Below are 20,991 nucleotides of genomic sequence, written 5' to 3'. Positions count from 1 at the left end.
CTGTTTCTCTCTCTCACGTTTCTGTTTTTTTTTCTTTGATTGGCAACACGGATAAGAGATATGTGAGTTGATTCGTTAACTAAGCTTGGCGATTGCGTGAAGACTTCTGCTTCTGAAAAACACTCTGAGCTCAAACTATAGGGTATGGTAAAATTGTCTATACGTACCATTTTATGAGACATCAAACTGATCCATTGCAGTTTCTACTAAAAACTTTTAAATTAATAAAAAAAAGGTATATTTTATGGGAAATATATGTCCTTTAACGGCCCTTAAACTCATTTATTTTATTACTTTTCCAAATAGGGAGATTGAATGGAAAGGCAGAACAGAATCGAATTGAACTGACAGGTATATTCTTACCTAAATAACTCTATATTGAGAAGAAAACATAATTAAATACGAGCCTTTATAGTTTTCATCAATATTTGTTGGCATTGATTGAAATGAAATGAGAGCTTGCAGGAAATGAGTTGCAAATTATAAGTGGGGCATGTGTACATAAGAATAATTTTTGCAGCGCAACTGCATACCCAAATTTGCGCCCCCAGCCAGGTTCATACTCGCCCATAAATAAGTGCTCAAGTGCTCTACAAGAGCGTCAATTCGAGTACTTCAATGATCATTACAAAGTACATAACCATCAGCTAACATCAACAGCAATATAATCATGATGATTGTTGCAAGCATCAAAACAATCAGCAACATCACAGCTTGTGAAGTGGAGGATGACAAGCTCACACGCGCAATTCAATAAAACAAGTGCAAAAACAAAAGGCAGCAAACTAATATAAAGAATACAATATACTAGTACAACAACAACAACAAAAAATACACAAAAGCAAAAAATAAAAACAATAACAAAACAGCAAAAAAAATACCCGCACTCAGCAAGTCAGCAACAAGTAGTAAGAGAAATAATGAAGAAAAAATTAACAGTCAGCAACAATCATATCAGCGGGCGCAGATAAATGCTTCCTGAAACGCATCTTCTACTCAGCTGCAGCCGACGACGACGCTTGTTACTGGCACTAATTCCATTTGGTATCGCTTTTACTCCCGCTGTTTGAATGAGGGCAGTTTGAAAGGTCCACAAATAGCTTAAAGCACTTTACATTTCCACATACATACATTTCCATACACAAAAGATTTTCTTTAATTTATCAAGTCTTCTTTTCTTTACAAATACAAAGATCCCATACAAAAAAAAAACTAGGAAGTTGTTGAAAATACTAAGTGGATCCTGCATTGTCAATTTCGTTCCGTAGGAACAAGTTCACTAAATTCAGTTATGGGTCTTCGAGTAAGTATAAACTTGAGCATAATCGCAGTATACTTCATTGATCACTATTTCTTATAAGCCCTCAGTCGTTGCCTCGCGCCAATTCTACTTTCTTGTAGATGGCTACTTGATATTACATGCTTTTAAGGGAGTAGAAAGGCGTAGCCGGCAATGAGCTGGCGGACGAACTTATCCGCTCTGCTGCTGCTTCGAGGATAGTGGGACCAGAACCCTGCGGTGGGGTCCCATTCTATAAAGGAGCTGCTCCGCACGAAGGAGAGTGGGCAGAGATATATATTGGCAGCAAGCAACAGGTATGCGCCAAGCACAGCTGCTAATAAGGGGTTACAATCTAACAAGTAATTCTACACTGGGCATCGCAAGCTCAAGAAGCACCTGTCTAACATAGGCATAACCTCTCCTAAGCATCTGATTCTAGTTTTCACAGCAATCTGTAGACGCAGGTTTAAGGCCCTTGGATTTATATATCTGCATAGGGATCACATCACCTTAATAGCGCCCACCAAGTTCTTGGAATTCATCAGAGTGCTGGGTTTGGTTTGGGTCACACCGGAACGAAAGTAAAATCTGTCTAGTTAAAGATACACTGAAATATTGAGAAAATATAATGCTCTTCTTCTCTGAAAAAATCAATGACCTTTCCAACAGCCCTAGTTCGTCGGAATACTTGTTGCCTGCCAGGGTCTTGCCAGCTTCAATTCAACTACAAATCAACTAACTTCAATTCAATTATTCTGCATTTTCTTTGAAATCAACAATTGATTGCTAACATACATATAGACATATACAGACAAATAATATCTTGACACAAAAATATAAGTTTGTTAGTATGTATGGGGTAGAATATTATTTATATGCATGTACTCCAATTTTTACTATCTTATACATATATAGGAATATTGGATCCCTACGCCTGTCAGCAAATAAACATATGTATAGGTATGTATGTATAATGATAGGGAATAAGTGCTCACTTTATTGTATTTACTTAAAGTATAAATTAGATTAAATTATTTTCGTTCTACATTCGAGTATCATAACTCTCTGGGTGAGTGTAAGTAAAGAATGGGTACATATATAGTTAAGTAGTATATGTATGTATGTGTATACACATATTTACAGTAAATGGGGTAAATTGAAAAAGAAATTGTCTTAAGTGTTTTAAATTTTCCGATGGAAAAAATTGACAAAATACTTCTGGTGTTGCGACACATTCGGGGCAATTTGTTGCTATAATATTTGAGGAAGGGCAAGGAAACTAGAGATCAAGAATTCAAAGCAGAGTTACTATATTGTATGTATATGCAGTAAATAATTTCATTATTAAGCTTTACTGCTAATCAGGTAAGCATACATTTAGGCACGGCAAATTATGCGTTCACAATTTCATTAAAAAAAGGAACTTCTCAGACGTGTTATAAAGTGGGTAAGTAGTAGAAAATATATACCAAACTATATATATGTATAAGTATTTAAATTTGAATTAAACAGTGACTTTTAAAGATGTAATAATCCTGATAATCTGTGCGTTAGCAGTGAGTATCTTCCAAGCAAGACCGTTGTAAATGATATGTAATATAAATTACTTAAAGTAAAGGAATACACACCGTTATCGGTAAACGGCCAGTCGACAGTAATAACATTTTATAATTGTGTTCGACATTTAACAATGTTAAGTTGCCGAAAGTATTTCTTATATGAAAAGTCCTTTTACAAAACTGTATTAGTGGCTACTGATTGAAATCTTTACAATATCTCTCCATTGCACCTTTCAACTTCTGTCCAACGTAATATCACCGATAGCAGGTAGAAGGTTCCGAATATACAAAAATTTGTGAGCGGTTCCGAAAAAAAATTTATTTCCCCCGCATTGATAACATTGTTATCAAAGCTTCTACAAAGAAACCACAAAAATGGAATATAAAGCACCATGAGAGCGTAATGCGGCATCTTAACCTCTTAGCAGCAGTCGGTTTGACAATGCTGGAATGATGTAGGGTTATAGCCGGGTCAAAGGGTGCTACGATAATGACAACCGCGTAAAATATGTGGATATGGTTTTTTGATGGTTGCAAATAGGCAAAAACAAGAAAAACTTTGGAAATCAACCATATTATAAAGAAAGCAACAAGTAAGATAATAAGCAACAAAAACAACCACAATGCGCACAACTAAAATAACTTTAAACAAGAAGAAAGAAGAGCTAAGTCTGACATTTTATACTCTTGCAAAATTAAGTAATATATGAGATTTTCGTATATACTTTAATTTAAAGTAGGAATTGATGCATTCATTATTTACAATCACAGTCAAGAAGATACACTGTAATTAGCAATAGATTTTTTTCAGTAAAATTTCTTACATATTGACCAAGAGAAGTGAACTGGAAGTTTTAAAATATTTACATTAGGTATATGGGGGCTGAGGGAGGTATTAACCCGATTTTACCCGTTTTTGCATAAGACCATGCTGTTATCACAAAAATATTCTCCTCGAATTTCAATACTAGAACTCACAGATTGACCGATATGTTCGGTAAAAAGTCAGATAAGTGCACTGGGGGACAGATATTTGGTGTTTGAGTCCTTATAGTCCGACTAATTTTTGTGCATAAGATTAAATACATATCTTAAGGGCACTTCTTGTGAACATTTTTACCCCCATATATTGATTGATTGATTGAATTTATAATAGAAATGGTTGGGTAACCTCACATACCGAACTTGGTTGAAATTGGTCGGATAGTTCCTGATTGGTTGACTATGCTTCAGCGGTTTGGATTATATGTACAGTAAACTATTTAGGGGCGGTACCACGCCCACTTAAAAAACTTCTGTTCAGTTCTTAATTTACTTCTTAGGCACTTATGGCAATTTATACAATAGATTTAACAGCGTTTTGTGGGAGTGACAGTGGTCCAACATATAGCAAGTTTTATCAAGATATATCTCGAATAGTTTTAGGTGATACAAAGAACCGACCGTTAGATGAACAAAACTATTATACTCTGTAGCAACATGTTGCGAGATTATAAAAATGGTGAGGTGAAGCAACAATAGCAAGTAAAGCAAAATTTAAAATAGGAACAAACACAGAACCAAAATTTAAACAACAACAAATTAAAGTGAAAAGTTCAACAGCCTCAAAACACTGCAACAATGATAATAAAAACAACAACAACTTTAAAGTGTCAAACAATGCAGTTAAAATTTATTTTATACAAATACATAAATTACGGTTCAGACAATTACTACCCAACACGAAAGCAACAACATAATTAGACCAAATATGGAAATAGAACACGCATAAATTTCCAGCAAGAAATTATAAAATGTCGACCAAAAATGGTGGGAGAATGCAAAACATAAACAAACATGGGACAGGATGCGAGAACTTAGAGAAGACCACGAAGCAGAAGAAGCGAGCGCTGGACAAGTGACGCCTCAAACACACTTACAAATATACAAGTATATGTATGCGTATACGCGTGTGCACGTTTTACATAAAAATTCGGGTTTCGCTACGAAAATGGTAATGAAATGCATAAATGCAATGCTTAAATGTCAACGCGACACGCCTAGTCAAAACCAAATTCGTAGCAGATTGACGCTATAGGGACAACAATTGACAAGCGAACGAATAATAATAACAATAACAACAATAATAATATACAATATTGTAATAATAAGAACGACGACAAGAACCTAGTGTAGCGGCAGCAAATTATAAGTACAGGTAAGGCAAAGTAAGGCGAGGCAACAAGTCGATAAAAGGTAAGGTCTGCCGACTGAAGTGGTGCTGGCTGTTACGGGTTGTACGAATGTGTGGCACACGGTATCGAAAAGTCGTATAATTTACAGCAAAACAAACAAAGAAGACTGAACAAACAAAACTCGAGAATGAAACAACAAAAAAATGAGCAGAAAAAAAGAACAAAATGGACAGCGCCAAACCAGTTTAGTTGCTGTTATACGCCACTTTTTTATCACTCATTTTCCTTTGGTTGAGCGTCTGCGCATATGGCATTTGGTGGATCTCCAACAGCGCGTTATTTACCGATCACAGCATTGAGCTCAAAGCGCTAAAGCAGTTACATATCAAACATTTGACTCGCCTGTGCCAACAAAGGCGACGCTGCTGGAGCTAACTATGCATGAACGCTTTTATAGCTGGCGGACTGGTTGGACGAACTTGCCTTTTCGAATCTTGTACCGCTCTGCTCCGCTTTTATTATTATTATCATTGTCGTTGTATTTATTATGGCCAAACAGGCCAACAGTTTCCTGTGTACTTGTACATTGGCCGTTGGTATCAACCCAACTGGCTGACGTTGTGGATGTGTTTGGAGTGTCAGCCAACTGTCATGATCAAAAGACCGAATCTTTGTCAGCTTGCCCAACGGCTGTAGGAGTCGAGCAAGACGCGCAAGCGCAAGACAAACACTAAGATGCACACAAGCAAACCGCGTTTGATTATCGAAGATGGGCACGCCAGCTAGTGGGCTTTGTGGGCATAAGCTGTTTTATGGCCAGCGTTCGGTTTGGATTTACTTGTAATGTCGTTGTGGCTAAAATGGACGGGCAACTGCAAGTCGCTGTTTCGTGGAAACAATACGCGTACAAACAAGCGGGCGTTTGGATTTTTTTTTTGGACCCGCAACTTTTTTACATTCTGAGTGTAAATATGCGAGAGTACCCATTGCAGCAAGCAGGAGTTGGTGTGAACGAGTTAATGGATAAGCAGTGATGCAGAAAGTATACATATGTATATAATGGATATGTATGAATGGATAGTAGTTTGGCAAACGGGATACTTCGCTCCAAAATTTGAGAAGAGATAGAATTTAAATAAAATACTAGTGAATATATTTTTACAATTTAGATTTGGCTAAAGAAACTATGGCAAGAATAAATAAAATCAAAACAAATATTGAATATTTCTTATAGATTTTGTGAATCTCGTTTGAGGTTATGTTAAATTAGTTTAGGGTAGTAAAATATCTCTTAAGGCTGTGAGAATTGCCTTTATGAGTATATAGAGTTCTAGAATAGTCTTAACGACAATTTTTTGGGTTCTGATATGCGAAAGTCTTCAAGATCACATAGTCTACCAAAAATCTGGTCACCTTGTTTGGAACGACCGAAATATAATAGGTAATGAGTAGGACTTCCCATATAATACGGTGTACAGGCATTATCACAGAGGATGATGACTTTTTAAAAGACTTTGGTGGATTACTAATAGACCAAATATTATAGGCATGTCTTTTTTGAAAAATATTTAAGCCAAAAACTAAAATATCCGCACCGAATCTAAGTAGAATCTCCAAGGCTCTTGATCATTAATCGTACTTATTTGAGTCTTATTTAGTTTTATAATTTCGAAGTGGAATCACTTTTTATCAGCATTAGCTTTTCTTTCATTGCTGCCAAGACGACTGTAGGCTTCTCCATACTATTTCGTATTTTATATTTCTGAATTTCATGCTTTCTCATCTTTATTTGCAGAAAAAAATTACTTTACAAAAAATGGGCGTGGTAGTATACAAGAATATTCAAATTTATATTGTATGCAAATATTAAGCCATCAAACTAAATTACGATGTCTTTTCTGGCCGGAGCAGTAATCATATCCCAAAATGGGTGTATGCATATGAGAAACACGCCCAGTTTAAATTTTTAGTCTGTTTAATATTTATATTCATGAGCGCGGCTGAGAAGTAACTGACCGCTGCCTGATGCAAGGGAGTTATGCGCAAGCAGACTTTTGAAAATGTGCAAAGTATATAAAATACCGTCAGCTAAGATATAAAACAACAACAAAATGCTTTGCCAAGTAACAGAAACAGTAGCTGTCAGGCACGCACATCAACTTGGCAGGAGCAGAGGCAACAAAAGATTTGCGTAAGACGCCCGTTTAAGTACCAACTGTCTAACAAGAGGAAAGTTAGAAGGAAAATAATAATAATAATGAAACAAAAACAAAGGCAAACAAAAAAGAAATTGGAAAAAAACACCAATGAGCTATAGTGAATATTGGTAGGTAGGCGTTGTTTGTTTGAGCACTAAGCGCGTCAGCCATGTTTATCGGTTAGTGTACGATTATGTCTTCCAGAATATGCGTGTCGCACTGCGTCACACCACTATTGTTTCCAGTCAAATACAAGCTCCTATAAAGCAAACATTTAGTTACACATGTAGCATGCCATGGGCTGCAGGAGTCATGTTGCAAGTACACAAACTTCACGCGCAGAATGCGTGTCGCCGATGAAGTGCAACTTCTTCAGCACACTCACACACAGTTGTGCATGCAGTTATTGCCTCTTCTGGCAGCTACATGTTGGGCTGCTCTACATTGTCAACAACAAAACGACGACTAGGCTTGGATCCAGCAGCCACATCCTTCGCACAATGGCACACTGTAAGCCACGCACGGCCACTAACTCCATTACACTTATGTGTGTGTGTATAAATTGCATACGGACACCCTACATATGCCCCACCGCTTTGCGACCCATCACTCGGTATGGCATTTGGCACATATTATTTAGTGTGTGTGGTTTCAGTTGGAGTCAGTGGTCTGTCTGCTTTGCTACATACAGCTTTCTTTAATTTCTTACTCTATGTACTTATACAGGGTTATATAATTCGAGTTTCGAAAACCGCAGGGTTGTAATTTGATAGCTGTCAAAACAATCAGATTTGTAAGTGTCAACTCATTTTGTTAACGAGAAGGTACATTTTTTGAAAAATATATGTAATGCTCGTTATGAGATTCCAAAAGTTTTTGAAATATCTGCATACGAGTATGACCACCGAAAACCTGAGTGGCGAACACTGGTAATCTCTTACGGGACATTACGGATACAGTTTTCTGAGCACTTGCAGCCCCTTAGGGGCAAACCAAACAAGTTTCTGAAGGCAAAGGTTATCATAAACTACTTTAAAATAATATAATAATATATGTATGCCATTGTAGCTGAGCTAATTCTTAACTACTGATACTTATTTGAAGCTTTTTCTATGAAGTGGATGTCAATGTAATATTTTTAAAGGAATATTTCAACACAATTTCAACATACTCGGGGAGGTTGATAACATTTGAGTATTTTATTTCGATTTTTTAGCGTCCGATACTCTAAGAATTGTAATCGCATACTGAATTCCGTCAGTTTACACGATCCAAAGGCGAACCGTATGAGTCCATCCAATTATACACCCGCAACGTATGAGATGCATATGTATGTACATATATACATATGTTGCTTCAATAGATATGACAGATTAAAAATTACAATACCTTTCCCATTAAATGTACTGTGGCTATATAATACTCGATTTCTTTGCGTCAATTTCGCATTTCACAAAACTGAAGACAATATTGCAAAATTAAAATTGTCCACCCATTATAAAAATTAAAAAAAAAAAAACGTAGTTTAAAACTTGCATTAAAATTATAATTTCAATTGCAAACACAAAATGTAGAAATCTCTATATTCTGCAACACCACTCGCTCCTCCTAGAACCCTTCGGTTGTAGCAGGAAAAAATACGAGCATAGTAGCGGCACGATTTAGATATGCCGCCGAAGTACTTTTGCGTATAGTTACGCCAATTACGCATACCGATACAGCACTGTAAACATACATACACACTATATGGTATATACAGCAAATATATGGTATATAAATGTGCCCCAAAATTCATTTGCGGTAAATGATATACAAAATTTGTGAAAAATTACCATTTTCACTGCTGATTTTTTTTGCCAGTTTCACTGATTATATGGATATGTAATTTTGTTGTTGTTATATTGTGGATCTACACATAAAATGTAATTTTAAAGGTACATGTACTATGTGCTGCATTTAACTTTCACAAACTTCAATTTTTTACTTAAACTTTTCCTCTGCTTTGCTTAATCATTATTTTTTTTCACTACCATCTATGTTTCTTACACTTATTCGCATGCACAATTTGATATACGAGTATGAAATTTGATTTGCATTGATTTTTCAACGAAACTTTTTTCGCCTACTGCAGATACGCAGCATTAAAGCTGGATGCGTGTAGGTTGTTGTTGTTTTTTAACACTTTATTTTATTTTACGTGAATTTCACCGTTACACGCTTTAATATTGTAGCTTACACATCTTTCCCTCACATCGCTTCACATTTTTTCGGCCAACACTTTAGTCAGTCTGTCAAGGCAGTTGGAGTAAATGGTATGACTCTCGGTATACTGTACGTGTATGTATGTATGTGTGGTCATTTTGGGTATTTTCGTTAATAATTTTCTGCTGCACAAACCGCAACTTGTACCGAATTGTGCGAGTGCACTCCGTTGAACTGAAACTGACTTCAGTTGCTCGTACAGCGTAGAGTAGGTATCCCAGCTTGAAGTGGATATTCGCAAGGAAAAGTAAAACAACAACAATAAGATGAAACAGCAAAAACAACAAAAAGAGTCAAGCAGCTGACAAATGCACTCAGCAGTGAAAATTATTTTCTGTTTTTGCAAGACATACAGGCATTAGTCCCAGGAGTTAGCTGTGTTGGAGCCTGAATATTGAGAAATGAGAGCGTAAGCTGAAACCGGAGAGCCTTTAGTGAGTTCGCGCATACGCTGGAACACACCGACTTCGCAAATACTCTCCCCGAACAACCCATGCTAGTTATGGGCAGGAGCAGGCAGCAGCTCAGAAGTTCGTTGGCGGCCGCCTACTGTGCAAGCTTAGGCGGTGATTGTGTGTATCTATCTACCTAGTACAGGCATATGTACATATATACATATGTATGTACATAAATGCAATCGTAGGTATCAAAGGTTTTGCGAGTAACCGGCATCGTGGACCAATTATGTCGGCATGTGAGTGTGTGTGTGCGCCTAGCCATTCAAGATTTTAAACGACAGTGATTACGAGTGAACCAAATATGGGCTGGTACTAAATCCAAAATTAAACGTAATCAACAGACATAAAAGACCTCCCTATCTCCGTACCAGAAGACAACACAACTTTCTCTTCGTTACTATAGCCGAATAGAGTTCTTTTCTAACACTCGAAAGTTACAACCGCCAAAACCCGAAAACAGTAATAATAACATATTGTAGTTTAATCGGAACTGAGAAGAATTTTAGAGAGAGGTTGTTATGAAATAAAAATAATAGTTTTTTTGTAAATTGTATTAATTAACAAAAAAAGGAGATATATATTTTTATTTTTATTATTAATTGATTCTTATTTTATTTTATTTAAAGTTTGTTTTTTACTAATCTTTGTCATATTGCCCCACTGTGGCTTAAGCGACTCGTTAGTACCAACATAAAAAAAGCTGGCGAGGACAACAAGTTTCTTCTTCCACGAATCGCTACATATCTACAAATACTCAAATAAAACCAGTATCCATTATGTAGTATTGACCACGACAATGGTGGTAACTCGTTTTTCAACTCGATACACTCATTCCGCGCATATTCGATCCTTTTAAGGGAACATATATGGAGGAACACAGAGAAAGAACCGCACAAGAGCAATGTGGATATATAAAAGAGAAATTAATGGCTAGAGCAAACTGTGGCTGTATTAATTTAACAAAATTTTAATACACTCGAAAAAAGGTTGGTTCAAATAATAAATTATAAATAATTATTAATCGCGATCTGCTTTACAGACTTACGTATTTTTGAAAGAAATCTGAAAATATTTTTTATAAAATATAAATAGACAGTTTAAGCCATACACAGTTGTAATCAAGGAAAACTTAAACTCTCTCTTTTGTCCTCGAACATATTAAAACATTTTACTCATCTTGATGATAAATAAGGAAGGATTACTCCAAAAGTCATAATGTTGAACCTTTATTTTATACGGTAGAACTTTAATAATGACCTGTGAATCTTTTGGAGCAATCCAAATCATGTCTTTCTGCTATTACAATGTCTAGACAGCTTTACATAGCACATCAAAACTAATTTAAGATATTTTCAAGGTATTTTACGAGTATATATCGGCTTATGTCATAATTATACTGATTTGAAGTACTAAAGGTTACTCCGCTTAGTAAAGCCATTAAAGAAGCCCTTTTCACACTACAATAAATTAAAATAGCCAAAATATAATTTTAGAAACACACAAAAAATATAAAAGACATTTGAGTTAGCAGCGAAGTGTGCCTATCCACATTAAATAGGAAGATAAACGAGTACTTAATAAGTGGTGACAGGTAAGGTAAGGGACAAACATAAGCACCTAGCCTCAGACAATGCAGTGTACGACGGTCTAATGTAGGTGAGAATCATGAAGGCGCCACTTAACGGAAAGGACGACTAATTGGCATAAGTCAGATGGATTAAAGAGTGTGGGTGGGTACGGGAGAAAGAGAGAATAAGAGCAGATTCGCGATAAGATAAAATGGTTGCCATTAGAGTTACTAATAAACCATTAAGATCTTAATTAAAAATAATTTATAAATTTTAAATCCCAAATACCGGAATTGAAAACAAAAAAATTAATAAGAAAATTCGGTTATATATTAATTTTAAGTTTTAATCCCAAATACCGGATTGAACAAACAAAAAAAATTTAAGCCCAAGCTTATAAGAAAAAAAAAATTGTTTTGGGATGTGTATTTTATGATTTTCTTATTTATTTCTCATTATCTTTTGAAAATGAAGCTTATTTTAAATAAAATATCAATCAAGTTTAGCTGTTTTAGTTTTATTTATATTTAATTGCTTTTAAGTATAGTTTTGCAGTTAGAAACGTGTAAATCTTTCCAATTTTATCCCTTTCCGTTTCAGTTTTTAATTTGAAAAATAATTTATTTATTTGTTACTCCAATTTAAAAATAAATACATGTTACCTCAATTTTTATTCGCTAACATCTTGGGCTTAAATTTTTAAATAAACACACTGAATTTTAATTTTGAAGCCTAAAATTTCAATTAAAAATTGAAAATCTAAGTTTTAATCCAATTTTTTTATTAAAAAATTCGCAACCCTGATACTTTCTAAAAAATATAATAAAAAAATGCATGTATCTTACATAAATACATAGAATATAATGAGATATTTTTTTTCTTTATTTTATACATATTAATATGCAAAAGTTAGATATTATATCCTACGACTTTCGGCATATTTACTTTGAAAGGGATATTTACTTTTTATTTGTTGGGAGATTTAACTTTATTATAATGTTACATATTATTAATTTATTTATTTTTAAAATGATCAATTAAAAAATTTATAATCTTAATTTTTAAATTGGACTATGGAGTAAAATTAATGAACATGAAAAAAAAAATTTTTTCTTCCTTATACAGTAAAAAGTAGATTATTAGTTTTATAAAGCTAATAAAAAAAAAATTCATAAAATGAAATAATAATATGTTCATAACTTATAATAATATATATAATTATATATTAAATGTATACAAACCTTGCTGATTTATTTCGCACGTAGTTTGAACCTACTATATTTTATTTATTTCACTATAACCCACACAATAAATTGGTACAAATATTAAGAGGTAAATAAATTGATTTTGAACTGACGTTTGTGATTACTATATTATTTTTTATTCACTTTTCTTTTATTAAAATTCACATTCTGCACTGCGAGGAAGTTAATAACTGAAATAAATACATGTGTATATTTAAATTTACAACCACTGATTAGTACTAAGCACACTTATGCACAACTTCATTTGCTAACTAATGCTTGCTTGCACATGCTTTTATTTTTTATTCTTCTTTGACTATAAAATGTTTAATAATAAAGTATTAAATTTCGATAATAAAGCGCCATGAATTTTTTAAAAATACAAATTAATGCCAAAGGTTGAGTATGGGTAAAAATTGAAATAAACACGAGCAGTGGTTGTTTGCTTTGGTTTGAAACGTCAAAAATCAACACATACTCGTATATAAGCAACTATAGCAACATAAGACTGCAAACGTTCGGCATGGGGAAAGCGCATCCTTCGTTGGGATTAGTTGCTAAATTTTATTGGATGCAGATACCGTATACAGTCTCTGTTGTTTTGGTTTAAGTTGTTCAAAAACTCTATAAGAAACAATTGTTTTTTTTTTTTTAACTCAACGCAAGCACACGAAAAAACAGCGATAAGGGCATGACAGCGTTGAAGTGTCTTGCGTTGGCAGACGAACCCGTTAACGAGCTTTGCTATTTAATAATGCTGCATTTTGCTTTTAACGCAATATCATGTGTTTCGGAAACTTTTATATTTGCCGACTTTATTTAAACACTCTTCATATTCAACTTTAAACTGAGATGTGTAGTAGACATACACATTTACTATCTGCTAATCTTTAGCTTAATAGTAACTTTATAATCCACACTCACACCATTCTTAGATTTTGAATCTCTTGAACAAATGTTACTCTATATAGTCAAACAATGCATATGCGCTTTGTTAGATTTTATTTACTCAAACTGGTTTCAACTTTATTGGTTTTCCTATGTCCTAAGCGGCGTACGAAATAAAAACTTTAACTTTACTTCAACCGAGCACGTCAAAAATCTATAGAAAACTGTTCAACAAAGCAAAAGCAGAAAATTGACTAGGGTTCCGCGTTTATTATTATTTTTGGTACAACGGCAACTCTGAGTGGAAAGCAAAGTGGAATTGAATTGTATTTAGTACTAAAGAATATATATATACTAATTTATATGCGTTAAATATGTTATATGAAATATTAATTATGGTTTTTGTTTTTTTGCAAAATCTTTAATATACAATATTTTCGTTATTCAAAATAAAAATAAGTATCTACCGATAATTTATTATTAATATTATTCTTAATTATTTAATTTGATTTTTCAGAGCACCCGGTTTTAGGTGCAAGAAATAAGTCACACACAACTGATTTATATATCGAGATAATCATAAAATTATTTAAGAGAAATTGTGTAATTAGATTAAAATAAATAATATATGCCATATATAAGATAATAACCGTATTTGCGAGAGAGTAGCATTATTAAATAGCTATTTTTCAAAGAATAATAGTTAAACTGCCTTTTTTCCATAAGCGACGTGAACTAGATTATTCTTTACACGGGAATATTCATACCCAAATACATAATATAGAAATCATATCTTGAAATTTTTGTTGTTAGGTGTTTTTATTAAAATGTGAATTATGTAAAAATTGTCAGCCTTCATTATGCATGTATCATTTTCCAACACTGTGGCGTTGTTTGACAATCAGCCGCAACAGCTGATCGGGCTAATAAGTATTCCTTTCAGTTTTTCGCATTTTATACGATTGTGTTATATTTGTTAAAAAAATTATTTATGTTTAAAAATTTTGTTTAAATAGCAAAATGACTCTTATTGATAAACCACTTATTACAGTGGATATAGATTTTGTAAGTATATTAAACGCCGAATGTCATAATTATATTATATCGCCGGTCTAGTGTTAACGCCAACTTTCACTACTAAACTTAAAACCTTTTCACAGCCTGAGGAGGATGTTCCCTACGAGGAGGAGATATTGCGAAATGCTTATTCGGTTAAACATTGGCTTCGTTACATTGAACACAAATCCAAGGCACCCAATTGTGGCGTGAATATTGTATATGAGCGTGCACTCAAGGAGCTGCCGGGTAGCTACAAAATTTGGTATAATTACCTACGCACACGTCGTAAGCAAGTGCGTGGACGCCCACTCAATGATCCGATGTATGATGAAGTGAACAATACTTTCGAAAGAGCACTTGTGTTCATGCACAAAATGCCACGCATTTGGATGGATTATGGAGTTTTTATGACGACGCAATGTCGCATTACACGTACAAGACACGTGTTTGATCGCGCTTTACGTGCATTGCCCATTACACAGCATCATCGCATTTGGCCGCTTTATTTGAAATTTGTGCGACGTTTCGATATACCAGAAACAGCTTTACGCATCTACCGGCGCTACCTAAAACTGTTTCCGGAAGATGCTGAAGAGTATATAGAGTATTTAATAGATGTCGAGCGTTTAGATGAAGCAGCTCAGCAATTGGCTTCAGTGGTGGACAATGAACATTTCGTATCGAAGCATGGGAAGTCTAACCATCAGTTGTGGAATGAGTTGTGCGATTTGATTTCGAAAAATCCCGACAAAGTGCATTCATTGAATGTGGACGCTATTATACGGAGCGGCCTTAGACGGTTTGTATATTTAAATATTTTGATTTATATGTATCTATATTTTTTTATTTTATTTAGTTACACTGATCAGCTTGGTCATCTCTGGAACTCTTTGGCTGATTATTATGTACGCTCGGGTCTCTTTGATCGTGCACGCGATATTTATGAAGAAGCTATACAAACGGTGACCACAGTGCGCGATTTCACGCAAGTTTTCGACGAGTATGCTCAATTCGAAGAGGTGTCCTTGAATAAACGCATGGAAATGGTGGCTGACGATCCCCATGCCACCGAAGATGACGACATTGATGTTGAATTGCGCTTGGCACGCTTCGAGTATCTCATGGAGCGGCGTCTGCTGCTATTGAATAGCGTGCTACTGCGTCAGAATCCGCATAATGTACATGAGTGGCACAAGCGTGTAAAGTTGTACGAAGGCAAGCCGCACGAAATAATCAATACATACACCGAAGCCGTGCAGACTGTGCAACCAAAGTTGGCAGCGGGCAAACTACATACATTGTGGGTGGAATTCGCTAAATTTTACGAATCTAATAATCAAGTAGAGGACGCGCGGGTAGTCTTTGAGAGGGGCACTGAGGTGGAGTATGTAAAAGTGGAAGATCTAGCGGCGGTGTGGTGTGAATGGGCAGAAATGGAGATCAGGTGTGTTATAAATTGCAATTTTTTCATCAGCAAATTTTCTAATTATGTACTTTTCTTTGTCTGTTGTTAGACAGGAGAACTTTGAAGGCGCTCTACGATTGATGCAAAAAGCCACTGCAATGCCGAAACGTAAAGTGGCCTATCATGATGATACCGAGACGGTGCAAATGCGTTTATATCGCTCGCTAAAGGTCTGGTCCATGTACGCCGATTTGGAGGAATCTTTTGGCACTTTCAAAACATGCAAAGCTGTTTATGATCGCATAATTGACTTGAAAATCTGCACACCGCAAATTATCATTAACTACGGGCTCTTCTTGGAGGAGCACAACTACTTCGAGGAAGCTTTTCGTGGCTATGAAAAGGGCATTGCGCTCTTCAAATGGCCAAATGTATATGACATATGGAATGCTTACTTGACAAAGTTTCTCAAGCGTTATGGCGGCACAAAATTGGAGCGTGCGCGCGATCTGTTTGAACAGTGTCTAGAGAATTGTCCGCCTGAGCATGCCAAGTACTTCTATCTACTGTATGCGAAGTTGGAGGAGGAACACGGTTTGGCGCGTCATGCTATGGCCGTCTATGATCGGGCAACCAGCGCTGTCAAGCCCGAAGAAATGTTTGACATGTACAACATATTTATTAAGAAAGCCGCGGAGATCTATGGGCTACCACGTACGCGTGAAATTTACGAAAAGGCCATAGAGGCATTGCCCGAGGAGAATATGCGTCCGATGTGTGTGCGCTTTGCGGAAATGGAAACGAAGCTGGGCGAGATTGACCGCGCACGCGCCATTTATGCGCATTGCTCACAGGTAAAGAATTTATTATATTTCATTTAGTTGTAATTGCTTAAATAATTTACGTTTCCCACCTACCCACAGGTATGTGATCCACGCATAACCGCCGACTTTTGGCAAACCTGGAAAGAGTTTGAGGTGCGTCATGGCAATGAGGACACTATGCGCGAAATGTTGCGCATCAAGCGCTCCGTGCAGGCCACCTATAATACGCAAGTGAACATGATGGCCGCACAGTTTCTCAATCAGCCAACTGCCGGTGGCGCCAACGCTGAGGGCGGTGGCGATGCTATGCGTCTGCTCGAGGCTAAGGCAGCGGCAGAGCAACAGGCACGCCAACAACAAACGCTTAAGCCACAGACCAGCGGCAATATTATGTTTGTGCGCGGCGAAACGCAAGGTGGCAACGCCAAGGACAAGGTGGTCAATCCAGATGAAATCGACATTGGCGATAGCGATGAAGACGAAGACGACGACGATAATGAGGAGGCCGAGGGCGACACAAATGGCACACAAAAGCGTGGCAGCAATGAGGAAAACATCATTTCGGCGAAGCGCTTGCGCATTGAACAACAAGCAATACCGGCGAAGGTGTTTGGCAGTTTGAAAAAGCCCACCGATGATGATGATAATGAACAGGAAGCAGATTGAGTGCGCACATTTTATTATTATAGTAAATAAAATGAAATAAATTTTAATTCCAAACAGATTTGGGAATAAATATTTTATACTCTCGAAATATGTAACGGTGAACATCCATTCTCATAGCCCCCATATACCCAACAATTCCTTCGATATCCGGTGTCACGACACCGGAATTGACTTGGATTTCATCCGGTTAAAGGCTGTTATTATATAGGTTACGTTTGTCAACATTATTTCAACACCTAGTAGTCCCTCCGTATTCTCTTAATCCGTGCTGGCATTGAGACCAACCCGGGCCCGGAGGAATTTTTCCGCTGCGTTTGAGCTAAAAGTGTCATCTAAACTCCACCACGGTTAGATGTAATATATGCAATGATTGGGGCCATCTGAACAACTGCTAAGGCCTTGAGACTCCTAGTGAGTTCATGCTGCCAACGCACAAATGCGAAACTATCCTCTACGGTTGTGCAAACGTCACCTACGTCACCTAGTTCGCGCACTACGCCAGTCGAGTGGTCAACAAAGGGCCTCTACGATTCCAAGGAGCTCAATTAGTCAGCATGACTCCCAGTCTAATCAATCTCCCCACCTTTTAGACGTTGCCCACACGAGCGAGATGTGGAGGTTCAACCTTTATAGTACAAAACAGAGTGTAATATCCTTTTATCGACGGTGACATCGCCGCAGAATGTCGGAATTCACTGAATGAATTATGGGCGCCTGTAATAGCTCGCGAGATCTGATAAATAATACAACTTGACTAACTCTCCCACCATACTATATGCCCATAATTATTTCAATCGCGATACCTCCCACCTTTATGTCTGTGGACAATCACACCTTCGCTAACTTCAACAAAGCTAACTGGGTCGGTTTCACAGAATTTCCCAAACAACCTTAACCGCACTACCCATTCCTACGGACAGAATCGTTGGCCAACGTAAATTTCACAAGGTGATCGTTGCTGCTACCGCTCGCTTCAACCCGGCTGGAAGAATTTTGGAATCTCAATTTGGAGATTCGGTAAATGGTAAACCAGCATAAGCGGACAAAATGGATAGAGCATCTGAAGTCCTGTAAACTCTCCACTGATTTTTGGTAAGCTCGGGACTACTGTAAAGGCCTGGTCCGAAGAGGTATGACGATTGGTTTTAAATTCAATTAAATGGCCATGCCTCTTCGGACCCGAAAAAGTGCGCGTCACACTGCACCCCACAACAGACAAGGCCAAAAGACGTTTTACCCGGCGACTGCGCAAAATGTCAAAGGATTGGGCACCACTTACTGTCATCGATGAGGAGGTTCAGAGTGTCATCAAAAGCCAAATCGCCTGATTATAGTCGGTCCATGACGCATACATCCACCTGATGTAAAATCTTGTATCTCGAAATAATTTGCGTTTCTAAGTATTTAGAATTTGCGAGTGTATTTATTGCGTGATTCCGCGCATACTTACTTTACCTTACTTATTTGAGCTAATTTTAGCGCCAGAAGGTTTGAATTATTTACAGTGCTGCCACCTAATCAAAGCCAAATGTGTGATAACCCGCCTAACAGCAGCAACAAAATGACATTTTTGAGTAGATTCCGAAATGAGCACGCTGCGCGATTGCAAGGCATATGTCCTAGCTGTGAATCACAGACACACACCTCTACCTCCAAGCCGGAAATGTACTTCTGGCGATAGCAACCGCTTGTGGCATTCACCTTCGCACACATATAAGTGATGTTTTGCACTAAACATGAGCAAGCAGAGTTGCACAGAGTGGATGAAAATGCAAAATATATCTGTATAACGGAATAACCCACCTCCCTTGTTGTAGGTGTATGTGTATTTGACGCACGTCTCACCCGGCACCATGGGGCAACCAAAGGCGTTCGGCTGTTTGTAATGATGACGCCACAAATCGACTGTGTCCGGTATGGCATCATTGTCTGTAGATGTTAAAGAATGGAAAAGAATAAAAACAAGTAAAAAATGTTAACTTCGGTTGCACCGGAGCTATAATACCCTTCACAAACTCAAAATATTCCTTACAAGAATTTAATTTTAATCGGTCCCATTGTATGCCAGCTATATGCTATAGTGGTCCGATCTGAACAATTTCAGATTGCACTGTTTCTTTGGACAATAACCCATGCCAAATTTGTTGAAGATATCTCGTTAAATAAAAAAGTTTTCCATACAAGTAATTGATTCTGATAATTCAGTTTATATGGCTTCCGACCAATGAACAGCTTCTTGGAGAGAAAAGGACGTGTGCCAAATTTCAGGACGTATGCGAAATTTCAGATCGATATCTCAAAAACTGAGTGACTAGTTCGCGTATATATGTACATATATACAGATCATTAATATATATAATATGTATATTTTATAGCGTCTCCGACGTTTCCTTCTGGGTATTACAAACTTCGTGGCAAACTAAATATACCCTGTTCAGGGTATAAGAAAAAATACACACACATTTTTGCATATTTTTCTGTATTCTAATATTCGTGTCTAGCCTTAACTAATACCTCAACTCTTACATTGCACTCACCTGTTGCCACTAGCGGTCGTCGACACGGCACATTCTTGAAGTCCTCGCGCAAGTGCTCACAAGTCAAGCCGCCAATATGCTTCTTATCTTGATAGGGACCGATCCAGGTGAAGCGAAAACAGTATGGATCTGAGGGAACACTAGAAATTATTTACACTCTCGCACTTTTTCCGGCTCCAACTTACACTCAACTTGTGCATCGTCGCCTGACACAGCGCCGGCAAGAGTTAAGCCAAAGAGTATACGCAGCATTATCGCCTGTTTCTGGAGAGGGTCGGGGTCTACAAACAATTGTGCGCTCATTGGAATTTGTATATTGCAAATGCAACTGTAATTGCTCACTAATGGGCGAATGGCAATCGAATGCTTGAAATATGCAATAATTTTTTGCACACTTCTTGAGTATATATATTTATAAAACGCACAAAATGATAACTGTCTCATTGTCGTACAATTCATCATTGATTTTTATCTTATCAAATTTGATGTTAAACGTGAAGTTGGACCTCTCTTTATTTACCCCTTATTGATGCGGGATTTATTCACTGGTTATTGTTGTTGTTATGAATATTGTTGTTGTTATAACTGTTGACTTGCATTGTCAATAGATGATAATGTTGAATGGATCAAACAGCGGTTAGCTCATTTCATCAACCTGATAATATAGCTGCACCCTGAAGTGGCCCTATTGATACCGCAACGAGCTAACATCATACCGTAGTAAGGCAAATTTGCTGATGTTGTTGTAGAGGCATAAAATATTTCCGAAAGAGAAACCATTTGGACTGTTGGTGAGACGGCAGCCCTACACTGTCTCTATTTCGCTTTGGTTTCGGTTAAAGGAACTGTCTAGCGGCAGGAACAGAA

General features: G+C 36.8%; 3 protein-coding genes across 8 annotated transcripts in view; 1 reads left to right on the top strand and 2 right to left on the bottom strand.

Annotated features, from left to right (window-relative positions):
- The window catches only part of ckn (CRK like proto-oncogene, adaptor protein), a 50,310-nt gene extending 36,448 nt beyond the window's left edge, over positions 1-13,862 (bottom strand). For 3 of the 6 annotated variants that reach the window (XM_014233972.3, XM_014233977.3, XM_036374137.2), the window contains exons 1-2: positions 13,670-13,862; positions 12,743-12,936 (exon numbers count right to left, since the gene is read on the bottom strand). The gene's annotated coding sequence lies outside the window, so the exon portion shown is untranslated. Of the gene's footprint in view, positions 1-9,045; positions 9,644-12,742; positions 12,937-13,665 lie in introns of those variants that run through there. The other 3 variants (XM_070109296.1, XM_014233974.3, XM_014233976.3) reach the window with 3 other exon arrangements.
- Positions 13,863-14,537: 675 nt separating this feature from the next.
- On the top strand, positions 14,538-17,645 carry fand (Pre-mRNA-splicing factor SYF1 fand). The gene is made up of 5 exons (XM_014233960.3): positions 14,538-14,698; positions 14,794-15,491; positions 15,549-16,136; positions 16,207-16,951; positions 17,021-17,645. Exons 1-5 carry the CDS (start codon positions 14,654-14,656, stop codon positions 17,585-17,587), a joined length of 2,643 nt encoding a protein of 880 aa, XP_014089435.1. The 5' UTR covers positions 14,538-14,653; the 3' UTR covers positions 17,588-17,645.
- A 1,343-nt stretch (positions 17,646-18,988) lies between these two features.
- On the bottom strand, positions 18,989-20,498 carry LOC106617008 (uncharacterized). The gene is made up of 4 exons (XM_014233965.3): positions 20,310-20,498; positions 20,125-20,253; positions 19,391-19,516; positions 18,989-19,317 (listed from the first exon to the last, which is right to left on the bottom strand). The coding sequence occupies exons 1-4, from the start codon at positions 20,425-20,427 to the stop codon at positions 19,106-19,108; spliced, it is 585 nt and encodes a 194-aa protein (XP_014089440.3). The 5' UTR covers positions 20,428-20,498; the 3' UTR covers positions 18,989-19,105.
- Positions 20,499-20,991: the final 493 nt, after the last annotated feature.

The sequence above is a fragment of the Bactrocera oleae genome, chromosome 4 (assembly GCF_042242935.1).
Source record: "Bactrocera oleae isolate idBacOlea1 chromosome 4, idBacOlea1, whole genome shotgun sequence".
In the NCBI taxonomy this organism is placed as follows: domain Eukaryota; kingdom Metazoa; phylum Arthropoda; class Insecta; order Diptera; family Tephritidae; genus Bactrocera; species Bactrocera oleae.
The sequence above is the reverse complement of the archived record's forward strand: the minus strand, read 5'-3'. Positions and strand labels throughout refer to the sequence as shown.

Bases quoted from the DNA above. Each gene is read 5' to 3' on its own strand.
- fand (XM_014233960.3), top strand. From the start codon at position 14,654: ATGACTCTTATTGATAAACCACTTATTACAGTGGATATAGATTTT. The intron at 16,137-16,206 runs GTGTGTTATAAA...GTCTGTTGTTAG, and splicing joins TGGGCAGAAATGGAGATCAG to ACAGGAGAACTTTGAAGGCG. The intron at 16,952-17,020 runs GTAAAGAATTTA...ACCTACCCACAG, and splicing joins TTTATGCGCATTGCTCACAG to GTATGTGATCCACGCATAAC.
- LOC106617008 (XM_014233965.3), bottom strand. From the start codon at position 20,427: ATGAGCGCACAATTGTTTGTAGACCCCGACCCTCTCCAGAAACAGGCG. The intron at 19,517-20,124 runs GTGAGTGCAATG...TAACATCTACAG, and splicing joins ACGACCGCTAGTGGCAACAG to ACAATGATGCCATACCGGAC. The intron at 19,318-19,390 runs GTGGGTTATTCC...GCTCATGTTTAG, and splicing joins ATACACCTACAACAAGGGAG to TGCAAAACATCACTTATATG.